Source organism: Dendrobates tinctorius, unplaced genomic scaffold (assembly GCF_039654945.1).
Source record: "Dendrobates tinctorius isolate UK_male_01 unplaced genomic scaffold, ASM3965494v1 ptg000082l, whole genome shotgun sequence".
In the NCBI taxonomy this organism is placed as follows: Eukaryota; Metazoa; Chordata; class Amphibia; order Anura; family Dendrobatidae; genus Dendrobates; species Dendrobates tinctorius.
The window spans coordinates 6,329,503-6,342,903 of NW_027361750.1; the positions used below are offsets into that span (position 1 = coordinate 6,329,503).

The 13,401-nt window shown below is 40.7% G+C and overlaps 1 protein-coding gene across 1 annotated transcript in view; it reads left to right on the top strand.

Annotated features, from left to right (window-relative positions):
• The window catches only part of PREX2 (phosphatidylinositol-3,4,5-trisphosphate dependent Rac exchange factor 2), a 597,424-nt gene extending 586,271 nt beyond the window's left edge, over positions 1-11,153 (top strand). Inside the window, exon 40 of the mRNA XM_073583857.1 lies at positions 9,536-11,153. Coding sequence (XP_073439958.1) covers positions 9,536-9,581 — 46 coding nt within the window. The 3' untranslated portion in view covers positions 9,582-11,153. The remainder of the gene's footprint in view (positions 1-9,535) is intronic.
• Positions 11,154-13,401: the final 2,248 nt, after the last annotated feature.

The window sequence follows — 13,401 nt, forward strand, 5'->3', positions numbered from 1 at the left end:
TCCACAGGTATCTTTGAGCACTGTTTTTGTACTCAGGACACGTGCACTGGCTTAGTGAACAAGTGCAGTGCGGTGTTCCTGACACCCTGTCCGCAAGCGACAAGGAAACCGGCCAATGAGCCCTTACAAACCTTTGCCCCTCTCTACACTTCTGCCATGGAGAATCCTGTGTATGACCTAGACAGGACTCTGACCCCCACCCATCAGCATTATGGCCTGTTCCACTCTGTCCTGCAAGCCGGACAAAAATATGTCAAGCTCAGTGTCATTGAGGTGAATTCTATCCGGTCTCAATAGCTCCGAGTTATCCCCTTTCAGCTGGTGGTGGTGAACCACAATGCATCACCTGGGGGGAGTAGTTGGGAGGGGGGAATTGGGCACTGAATGGTAATTTCCTCCATCTTTGTTTATAGGGCCTCGCAGTCAGAGGCACGTTCCTTAATCAGTACCGTGCCTGCCAGGAAGCCGACCAGACTAGATCTGTATTTGTGTTTCCAGGAAGCTGACCAGACTAGATCTGTAGCCATGCTTCCAGGAAGCAGACCAGACTAGATCTGTATCCGTGCTTCCAGGAAGAAGACCAGACTATATCTGTAGCCGCACTTACAGTAAGCCGATCAGACTAGATCTGTAGCCGCACTTACAATAAGCCGATCAGACTATATGTGTAGCCGCACTTACAATAAGCTGACCAGACATGATTTCTATGCTATTCACCTGCAAATTGCTGCTACATCTGCAGCTTTTCTGATGGTGACAGCTTCCCTTTATGACTGTCTTGTATAGGTTTTCACTGTTTAAAAATAAGACAGTAGAGTTAAATATGGTCCAGCATCTTTCAACAAAATGAAAATTATTGGTGTGAACTCAGTTCTATACTACACAAGGCCAGGGTTACATGGCGGCTTTGGCCGCGGCACAATGTAAGTGAATGTGGTCACGTGACCAGCAAACTGCTGCAATCACTCCTGCTGCATGCCGCATGCATTATGGCAATTTACAGTTACTTCTTGCCTTGTGTGAACCATTTAGGCTAACATTGGTCTAATATTATGGCTGGCACACATTGTGTTGACCATGTAGAACATTGTATAGCCACAGCCCCCACATCCACTGGTGACTACTTCCAGCAATACGTTCCAATCTGTTGCCTCATTTATTAAAAACTGTCCACCAGGTCGGCATTTCTGTTGGACAGTTTAGACAAAAGAGGTCCATAAGCTTTATGCTCCTGCAATGGAAAACCTACATAGACCTACCAACACAAATGCAGGCAATGTTCACGCACTGGAAATGCGGTGAAAATGCAGCAATGTTATCATAATTCAGAAAACTGCAGAAAAAAGCACAGTGAAAACTGCATCATGTGAACATGGCCTAAGCCAACATTTACATGTTATTGCTGTTGTGCATTTTTTTGTGACAAAAAAGCATCTTGACCATGTGTGAACACAGCCTTGTAATGGCTTCTTTGCCACTAGAAAGACAAATGTCACCATTTTGGTGCGATATTAGATGCAATTTCCACAGGCGTACACTGAATCCTAAATATTCAGAGGATTTGCTTTACTAATATTAAACACTGCAGCCGATCCTACTGTATTTATCTCTGATAAAGTATTTCTACAGATGAGTGATTGGTTTTGCACTGCAGTTTTCTGCTGTAAAAAAGACAACAGGAATAATAAATGCCTCAGTGAAGCTGAGATGACATACATCTTATTATATAATGAGAGGAATCACAAGACGGTATTACAAGATCTATGGCCGGTTCTGCTTCTGTGCGAGAAGTCGCATTACAGAAAGTCAGGGGACAGGACATTATATGATTACTTATAGCCATGGCAAACAAACAGTGCAATAAAACAGCAGGAAAGCAGCGGGGTCCTTACCGTAATGAAGGGAAACTGACCAGCTAGGAGAATGATATGTTGATATTGCTTCAACGATCATTATTAAAGCATTGCCCGGATAGTGCTGCCGTTTTCGAGGCTCTTCTGCAATATTCAATACTTTTCTATTATTCCAATTTCCGAGTTCTTATTTACATTTCTTTTTTGTACAATTTTTTTACATCAGGAGACTTTTGCTCATCTACTTTTAGCACTTTTTCTGCTCGATACCTTGGCATAGCAGATGAAGGCTAAGCCTAAGGTTGGACAGCAGAGTATTATGTGCACAGTCTTTGGGAGTGGGCCTGCTCCAAAAAACACCTGAAAAAATGCTTTAAAGACTTTTAATATTCATTTTTTTTGTGTAAAACCATTCTCCTGTTCAGAAGTTCCTAGTTTTGAGCTATTTTTTTTTGCTTCGGGTTTTGAAAAACACTTGGGAATAAAGTGCATGTCACTTGTTTGAAACAGCTCCTGATGGAATTTACTCCAAACTAGGCTGCACCATGTCTGATCAATACAGGGTGGGCCTTGTATATGGATACTCCTAAATAAAATGAGTGGTGACCATGGTGGCCATTTTGAAGTCGGCCATTTTGGATCCAAAAATATTTTTTTCAATGGGAAGGGTCATTTGATGCATCAAACTTATTGAGAATTTCACAAGAAAAACAATGGTGGGCATGGTTTTAACGTACCTATTCTTTCATGAGTTATTTTCACGTTAGGCGCAGATACAAATTGTGTTGATGTCTAGTGAACACAGTACCCGGGTCATTGCAGCAGATTTCAATGCAAGACACCCTACGCAAGAAAACTGTCACCATTCCCATTTTATTTAGGTGTATCCATATAAATGGCCCACCCAAAAAAGTTTGCCTCATCACTGAACCTACTGTTCTGTGTAAACAGAGGCTCCTGTTCCAATTTTTGTTTTGCCAATTTTGCAAATTCAGCGCGCCGATCTGGGTCACCAACCATTCCCATTTTATTTAGGTGTATCCATATAAATGGCCCACCCTGTAGACTGTAAAAAAAGGCTCAATGGGGTTATCCACTACTTGGATACCACCTTCTCAATCCCCATGTTTCCCCCCAGTAAAATAATAACATGAATCCCCTTCGAAACATGACCATAACTTTTTTATTCTTGCATCAATATGGCTGTATGAGGGTTTGTTTTTTGTGGGACAAGTTGTACTTTTGAGTGACATCATTCATTCTACCACATAGTGTACTGGAAAATGGGAAAATTCCAAGTGCACTGAAATAGCAAAAAAAAAGTGCAATTTCGCATTTGTTTTTTATGGGGTTTTTTTATTTACCATGGTCACTTAACTGATCTGGCAATGTAATTCTATAGGTATTACGAGTACATAGACAGATGCCAAACATGTATAGTTTGTTTTTTTTATTTAAATATTGTGCAGATCGATTTGAACCTTTCAAATAAGCCTTTTTTGAAAATACCTTATGTTGACAAATTTGTCTGTGCGCGGCTGCTGCTTGCTCAGTCCTGACCAGGTGAACCTGCCACCGCTTTTTAGCTGTGACGTGTGGTGAAACACCGCCCATAGCCCAGTCAATCAGGGAGGGGTAAGTGAGACTGGGTCACGCTTCAGTGTTGCAAGGTCACCTTCTAGAGTCTGGAAGTTGATGTGAAATCACCGGATGTCAGCGATGGCTGCAGCTGGGGATCATGTGATCTTAATTGAGCGAGCAGCGATAGCGCCGCTCAGAGGCAAATATGTCATCATAAGGTATTTACAAAAAGACTTATTTGAAAGGTTTAAATATTCTTTGCAGTGGACCACCTCTTTAAGTGGTGAAAAAATATTTGGAAATTTATATTAAAAAAAATATTGCTTTTGTTCCCATTTTCTGATCTTTTTACTGATACCATTTTGGGGTAGATACAATGCATTTTATTTCAATGTTGCTGCAGCCAAAAACCTTGTAATTCTGGCATTTGTTTGTTTTTTACATTACGCAGTTTACCAATTACATTACGGTAATTGATTTTATATTTTGATAGATGAGACTTTTACGAGCGCAGCGATACGAAATGTGTGTATTTTTTTATTTTATTTTTAATGTGGCAAAAGAAGGGTGACTTGAACTTTTCTGTATTTTAATTTTTTTCCTATTCTAAAAAACAATTTTTTTCACTTTTAAGTGTATTTATTAGTTCTCTTAGAGGACCTGTAGCTGTGATCATCTGATCGTTTGCACTATACATTAATCCTATTATGTATATAGAAAATCACGATTTTCTATGAACGCTGGGCACATACTGGCTCTAACAGGAGAATCGTAATGACAGGCACGGAGGTTATCAGCAGACCCCCGGCAGTCATAACAACCCATCTGTGCCCCATAATTACGTCATAGGCTCGTGCCTTCCCTGCTGGCATGTGATAAATGCTGCTGTCAGAGATTGACAGCAGGAATAAAGGGAATCTGTCACCTATCTTTTGATATATAAGATGCGGCCACTGCCATCAGGGGCTTATCTACAGCATTCTGTAATCCCCCGATGTAGCCTGAAAGAGAAAAAACATGAGTTATATTATACTCACCCAGGGGCGGTCCGGGTCCGGTCCGGGTCTTAAGGGTGTCACGGTCCGGTCCAGCGCCTCCTATCTTCTAATGATGACGTCCTCTTCTTTGCTTCCCGTCGCGGCTCCAGCGCAGGAGCACTGCTCTGAGGGCAGAGCAGAATGCTGCAGTGCGCAGGCGAGTATAATATAACTTGTTTTTCTTCTCATTCAGGTTACATCAGGGGCTTATTCTGTAATGCTGTAGATAAGCCCCTGATGGCTGTGGCCTCATCTTATATACCAAAAAATAGGTAACAGATTCCCTTTAATCAGGTTATCAGCTCCGCACACAGCTGTTTGAGGCACGTGATGGCTGATTAAATCAGTCATCATGTGCAGGGAAAATGATGTGGCAGGGACATGACATATGACATAAGATTATGTCATATGTCATGAATGGGTTAAACTCACCTCTAGTGCAGAGGCTGTTCCAGCGGTGTCAGCACTTCCTCTCATGGACCTTGCATAATATTGTTATATCACATAATCCCTGCGGCCAATCAGTGCTGGCTTCACTCTCCTCTATTTTGAACAAATGAGAAGTTAGAGAGCAGCTGCAGCTCTCACTTCCTCTGGATGTCAGTTACTGGCCGGTCGTATGCTGCAGCCAGTAGTTCTCTCTGCCACCCCTTCGGAGCCACTATGCAGATATTTTAGGATAAGAAATTAGTTGCTTTGAGCATCTGAGCGCTTGGTGTCTTCATACTATAGTCTCTCACTTCAGAAGTAGCAGAAGAAAGCAGTGTTTATCAGAGGCACCACAATGAGTCTCTTCAGTAATAATGTCATGGCTGAGACCAGTGAACCTCTGAGCTCATGTTTCACTCTAAGAAATATTTTTGTGATAATTTTACTTTTATTTCCTATCACCTGCATGTGACTGACTTATCCCAGCTTCATTCATCAAGAATATCAAATCCACAGTAATACGCCAAATCATAAAATTGAAAGCAGATTTATGGGTGAGAATTAAATAAGGCATTAAAATCAATGCTGTAAGTTATATTCTTGCATGTTATGTTAGGGGATGTTATAAATATATCCTAAATTTGCTTTACCTTCAATGAAAATATAGAAAGATGACAGTAGACATGTGAGAAACACTGGACTGGGGCAGGTCGAGTCATTCTGTGTTGATGGCTATCTGAAAATTCGAGTGACCGGCCCATAGTTGCCTTCCTGGAACTTTACTCAGTCTTCCTGCTCACTGGGATACCAATTCATTAAGATTGCCATTTTGTACACATTTGAGGCCTCTTTCAGCTGCCGTGCACGACCGCAAGCATTGTACTCTAATCAGGGATTGGAGGATATTTCTTCTTAATTTAAAGAGAAAATTATGACGAATTAGTAAGCCGCACTCTCCTCTCTCCTTCTAAGGCTGGAGTCACACTAAATGTATGAAAAATCGGTCCAAGTCTCCCTGCCGGGAGTCGCAGGAGTGTAATGCAATGCGTTTTTAACATGAACTTTTACATACAGCAATTCTCATGTCATTTACACATTGTTCTCAAAGGAAATATTCTTTAAAATACACACACATATATACAGTATATACAGCTCTGGCAAAAATTAAGAGACCACAGCACAGTTTTATAAAAATCAGCTTCTCTACATGTCTGACAGCCATTCCATTCCAGTGTCAGTTGAATTCCAACCAGAGTACACTTCATTTTACTTAATGTGCTTCTGATTAGGTGTAAGTATAAGAAACCCTGCTGTGGTGCTCACAATCCTCTTGCAATAGGGCAAGCTGGATGGCAAAACAAGTGCTAGTAATATCCCAAAAATAATAGGAATAAAAAAATAACTTTTATCCTTGCCAAAGGAGTTGAAAAGAAAAGTCTTGAGTGAGGAAAAGAAGGGCTCAATTCTGGCTTTACTAGCAGAGGGATACAGTGAGCATCATGTTACCTCCATCCTTAAAATTTCTAAGACGGCAGTCCATTACAACGAAGTCAAGCAGGAGATATTGGGGACAACAAAGCTACAGACCGGCAGAGGGAGAAACGACTCTCCAATGACTGGGATGACCGTCATCTTATTTGAATGTCACTCAGCAACCACAGGATGACATCACGTGACCTACAAAAGGAATGCCAAATGGCAAATGGCAGCTGGGGTGAAGTGCATGGCAAGAACAGTTAGTAACAGGCTCCTAGAGGCATGGCTCAAGTCATATAAAGGTAGAAAAAAAGCCTTTTATTAATGAGAAGCAAAGGCTGAAGTTTGCCAAAGACCATAAAAATTGGACCATAGAGGACTGGAGTAAGGTAATCTTCTCTGATTAGTCTAATTTTCAGCTTTGCCCAACACCTGGTTGTCTAATGGTTAGACAGAGACCTGGAGAGGCGTACAAGCCACAGTGTCTTGCACCCACTGTGAAATTTGGTGGAGGATCGGTGATGATCTGGGGATGCTTCAGCAATGCTGGAATTGGGCAGGTTAATCTTTGCAAAGGACGAATGAATCAAGCCGCATACAAGGTTATCCTGGAAAAACAGTTGATTTCTTCTGCTCAGGCAATGTTCCCCAACTCTGAGGACTGTTTTTTCCAGCAGGACAATGCGCCATACCACACAGTTAGGTCAATCAATGTGTGGATGAAGGACCACCACATCAAATCCCTGTCATGGCCAGCCCAATCTCCAGACCTGAACCCCATTGAAAACCTCTGGAATGTAATCAAGAGGAAGATGCATAGTCACAAGCCATCAAACAAAGAAGAACTGCTTAAATTTTTGTACCAGGAGTGGTATAAGGTCACCCAAAAGCAGTGTAAAAGACTGGTGAAAAGCATGCCAAGACGCATGAAAGCTATGCTTAAAAATCATGGTTATTCCACAAAATATTGATTTCTGAACTCTTCCTGAGTTAAAACATTAGTATTGTTGCTTCTAAATGATTATGAACTTGTTTACTTAGCATTATTTGAGGTCTGCAAGCACTGCATCTTTTTGTTCTTTTGACCATTTCTCATTTTCTGAAAAAAAAATGCAAAATTTAAAGCTCGGAAATTCGAAGACATGCAGGAGCCGACAGGAGAGAAGAGATGGATTACATAGACTAAATACACATAGAATAGGTAGATACATATATGTAAGTGACAAATACAATTAGTACAGTGTGTATGCAAATTACTGTACATGTATTTAATTAATAAAAAAATTTCAGAAAAAAATGGCGAAGGCAATTTTCGTAACCAGCTGAGTGAAAGCCGATGGCTGGGGACAGATGTTTATAGCCTGAGAGGGGGGGTGTAATACCCATGGAGCTTCCCAGGTTACTAATATCAGCTATCAACTGTATACTTAGCCTTTACTGGCTATTAAAATGGGGAACCCCCAAAAAATGACGTGGGGGCCCCCATTAACTAATAACCAGTAAAGGCTATGCAGACATCTGTGGGCTGATATTAATAGCCTAGGAAGGGGCCATGGATGCTGCCCCCCGGCTAAAACATCAGCTCTCAGCCACCCCAGAAAAGGCGCATCTCTTAGATGCGCCAATTCTGGCACTTAGCCTCGCTCTTCCCACTTGCCCTGTAGCAGTGGCAAGTGGGGTAATATTTGGGGGGTTGATGTCACCTTTGTATTGTCTTGTGACCTCAAGCCCCGAGGTTAGTAATGGAGACCCGTCAATAAGATGCCCCTATTACTAACCCCATAGTCACTTTGTAAGAAAACAAACACCCAGAAAAAGTCCTTTAATTGAAAGAAAGACACAGACTCCTTTAATATTCTTAATTAAACCATACTTACAACCTTGCCCATTCCTTCGATGCCCTCGTCATCTGCCAAAGAGGTAAAAAAAAACAACAAAATTCCTCACCATTCCGCAGACATGCTTTTGATCCATTAGTGCCACAACGGGTTCAGCTCTGCTACATCTAGATGGCAGGCTGCGTGGTGTGACCATTCAGCCTGTCATCCAGCGGAGAAACTGAACATCGTGTGCTCAGTGTCTCTGTGTGAACTGCTATTCCCTGTAGGAGGGCATCGCAAGCGTGAGAAAGTTCTCCTGCTCTCGGTGCCGTCTGACAGGTCCTGCGAGTTCACGGCCAACGAACTCCCTTCACCTTCCTGACATCAGCGTAAGCGCCATGGGAAAGATTGTCTAAAATTGACTGTTTGAACCAAGTACAGCACCTTGCAGAGGACTTGCATGTTCACTGAATCCAAAGTGCTGCCGTCTATTGAACTCTGTGTGTTCACTGAACCGTGCGGATTTACAGCACCCAGTACATTGTATTGATGTAATTTCTCTTATAGAGACTTGCGCCTCTGCAAGAAAAATTGACTTTCTGTGGTATGGAAAGATGCGCCGCATGTCAGTCTCCACGGGTGATCTGCAGGCATCTGTGTACTCATAGTGGACATGGGGTTTCTAGAAATCCCATCCACTATGCTGTAACATCTGGCACTGCGGGTTTGATGCTGCACAAGTACTCAGCGTCAAACCCACAGCAACTCTGGATCGTGTGCATGTACTCTTAGTATCTAAGTCTATTGCTTCACTTGCTATAAATCGTTCTTAATTCAGATTTGCTAATGAGGCGCGTTATGCACCCTTGGCCATGGCTGAGCAGTTCAAGGTGTTTTCCTACCTACTAATTTTCCATTATCTCTTCCACGCTCTCACTCCTATGATGGTAGATGTATATTAGTATTCGCAGAGTACCTCACAATATTTCTTACTATGTTATCACAAGCAATCAGTAGAACAGAGACAATTAGAGGAGGTGCTCAGTTTAAATTTTAAAAAATCCATTAATTTTTTTAAATTGAATTAAAAGTGTCTTCTTTTTCATTGTAATCGTGATCTAGGACAGAGATTGAGACGGTCATGACAAAATTTAGGTAGCACTACGGAAAATGTTGGTATTTTCAAGAAACTCTTATTTAGCAATGCTAGGAAGTAATGCTAACCAAGCAGTTTACGTGGCAGTTTTTATGTCTTTATGAGGAATTTATTGTCACGAACCTAATCATAAAACATAACCCCAAGTGAAATACTAATATTGCCTATGTTTTTTTTCTTTAGGTTGTACCGGCTGTGCCAGCCGCCCCCTGCTGATGATGAACCCTGAATGTACCCACCATCGATTCTGAGCGGATTCTTTTAACGGAACTTTTGTTTTGTGAATGTTCTTGTCAATGTGGATATTCAGTATGTAAGAAGCTGAAACTCCTCTTCAGCAGACGAGACACTTCATTACGAGCTGTGAGGACTATTCATCAGCGGCATACTTTGTACACTGGAATCCCACTGGATGAATCACTTATGTGTTGTAAAAAAAATCAACAAGGTCTTTGAATGTTTTTTTTTTTAATTTTCATTTTAAGCCTTTTTTTTTCCACGTACAGACAAGACTTACTTTAATATTTGTATTAATTATGTCAGTGAAAAAGGAAATATATTTCTAAAGGAAACATTTATATCTACTTTGCTATCAATAAACTGCTACATACTTAATATATGTCATAATTCTGTAGAACGTAAAGCGCAGCTCGTTATTACTCCGTTTGGACTTTCCCTTCAAGACATGACTTTGCTATAGAGAAAAAAATGGAAGAAATAGACTTTTTATAACTAATTAACACATGAATAATGCAAAATATTTGGGCAATACATTAAATAGATTGATATTATTGATCTCAAACAATTTGTAATTTTTTACTATTAATTGTGTAATGTCCATTATTTTTTTTTATAAGTGTGGTATAAGAAGCAGGCATTGTGCTTGGCTTATCTGTCTCTCTGTACAAGTGCCAAAAACAGCAATTTTTACTTACATCATCTGTAGCTTTTTTCACAATTTTAATTAATGAACTTGATAGCTGTTTTCCAGAAAATACTGAATTTGCTTGAAGGAATTAGGCCACATTCACACATTCAGTATTTGGTCAGTATTTTACCTCAGGAGTGAGTGAAAAATACAGAAGGGGGGACGGGTTTCTATTATACTTTTCCTCTGACTGTTCCTCTCCTGGTTTTGGTTTACAAATAGAGCTAAAAAACTCACTAATACTCAACGTGTGACCAAGACCTTAAACACACTTATAGAGCGAACAGTCAGTCAAAGGGAATTGGGTAGAGAAAAACCTCGTCCCTCAAATTCTCATATTCCCCCGTCGGCTATTCAATGTACATTTTGTTTGAATCGTTGCTTCGTGGTTCATGCATCATGAATTTGTCTGGTTCTTTTTAAAAGCCTATTATAGTTGTAGCAGTTGTTTGCACTTTACAAGGATATGCCATCACTTGCGAATTGTGGGGGTTTGGAGGACCTGCTTTATATTATGCCGGTGAAAGTGTTAGGCCGGGATCACACATGCGAGAAACTTGGCCGAGTCTCGCATGTTAATACCCGGCACTGCCGCCGGCACTCGGATTGGAGTGTGCGGCCGCATAGCAATACATTCAGCCGCATGCTTCGCTCCTGAGTGCCGGCGGCAGTGCCGGATATTAACATGCGAGACTCAGCCGAGTTTCTCGCATGTGTGATCCCAGCCTTAGTGTGAAATTCTGTTCCAAACGTAATAATAGTAAAGACAACATCAGATACCTATTTTTATAATATTTTTGTTTTTTTACCTTGAAAAAGACGCCAGTCTGGCACCGAAACGCGTTGGATAATAAAAACCTTCATTGTATACCATTGAGGAGTCTTCATTTTTGCAAGCACTACCCAGGTATCTCTCCACTAATATGATGCGCTAATATTTAGGGTCATTAGAAATGTGGTTATGGCCAGGATTTGTGGCCATAACATTGGCACAGAAAGCTACACATATTATGATAATCTGTAACCAGCCTAATACATTAGTAATTATCATAGTTTTGTGACTGTGGGCAGCATGATGGCTCAGTGGTTCACACTGCAGCCTTTCAGCGCTGTCAAGTCCCACCAAGGACAACATCTGCAAGGATAAATAAATGCATCTGTCTGCTCCTAAAGTCCAGATTTCCATGATATATCGGGTTGAACGAGTGATCGTAGATTTAATGATGCATGGTTATTAAGGGTCCTGCAACTGTCTGAAATGTCAATATGTTGGAGAAGTGATGAAGGGATGTTCTAGTTTGTCAGTACTTTTTTTAACGACAATTAATTAGAATAGATATAGTGTAATTAAAGTTTCTACCATAGATCAGCAGTTAGTGTCCTTACACAGTATCGGTGCTTGATTATGTCTTGACCTTTCCTTACATTTAACAAGTGGTATAATTTCATTGCTTATAGAATGTACAGGAATGAGGCCATAAAAAAACGCAGGGCAGCTGTATATTCCATAATATATGGGACTTTAACATCACAGAACATGAAGGCTTATTGCTAAGGTTCAAACAGAGAGGACAAACAGTGCAAAAAAAGTCCAAATAGTCAAAATGGTAAAATTACCAAAACTTTATTAATGAACCAAGTAGAATAAACAATGTAGTTAAAATGTGACATATAGACAAGCAGCAGCATGATAGTGCACAATGTCCAGAGAAATAATCAAGTGGGTATAGACCTATGCCAAAGTATACAAATGGTTAAAGTTGCACACAAGGCTATAGTATGATTAAATGACCAGCTTATAATTAAGGTATAGGGAAAAATCCCATGCTGGCCGATAAAGGATGATGGTATATATCATATTACAACCAGATGAACCCAATGAACTGGATAGAACACATACCAGGATAGGAGGACACTGCACACCACCGCCGCTGATCCCGACGCACGTTTCGGATAGAAGTTCCTTCCTCAGGGGTGTGTCAATGTAACATAGTAACATAGTAACATAGTTATTAAGGTTGAAGGAAGACTATAAGTCCATCTAGTTCAACCCATATCCTATCCTAACTTGCCCTAACATGTTGATCCAGAGGAAGGCAAAAAAAACCCATGTGGCAACAGTAAGCTTCACATTGGGGAAAAAAATTCCTTCCCGACTCCACATACGGCAATCAGACTAGCTCCCTGGATCAACGCAATATTAAGGAGACTAGTGTATATACCCTGTAATATTATACTTTTCAAGAAAGGCATCCAGTCCCTTCTTAAATTTTAGTAGTGAATCACTCATTACAACATCATATGGCAGAGAGTTCCATAGTCTCACTGCTCTTACAGTAAAGAATCCGCGTCTGTGAGTATGCTTAAACCTTCTTTCCTCCAGACGTAGAGGATGCCCCCTTGTCCCCGTCACAGGTCTAAGAGTAAAAAGATCATTAGAAAGGTCTTTGTATTGTCCCCACATATATTTATACATTGTAATAAGATCACCCCTAAGCCTTCGATTCTCCAAACTAAATAACCCCAAGTGTAATAACCTGTCTTGGTATTGCAGACCCCCTAGTTCCCTAATAACCTTGGTCGCTCTTCTCTGCACTCGCTCCAGTTCAGCTACGTCTTTCTTATACACTGGAGACCAGAACTGTACACAGTATTCTAAGTGTGGTCACACTAGTGACTTATATAGAGGTAAAATTATGTTCTCCTCATGAGCATCTATACCTCTTTTAATGCATCCCATTATTTTATTTGCCTTTGCAGCAGCTGCTTGACTCTGGCCACTAAATGTGAGTTTGTCGTCCACCCATACACCCAGGTCTTTTTCAGTGACTGTTTTGCCCAGTGTTTTACAATTAAGCACATAATTATACAACTTGTTCGTTCTACCCAAGTGCATGACCTTACATTTATCCCCATTAAAGCTCATTTGCCATTTATCAGCCCAAGCTTCTAGTTTACATAAATCCTCCTGTAATATAAAATTGTCCTCCTCTGTATTAATTACCCTACAGAGTTTAGTGTCATCTGCAAATATTGAAATTCTACTCTCTATGCCCCCTACAAGGTCATTAATAAATATGTTAAAAAGAAGCGGGCCCAAAACTGACCCCTGTGGTACCCC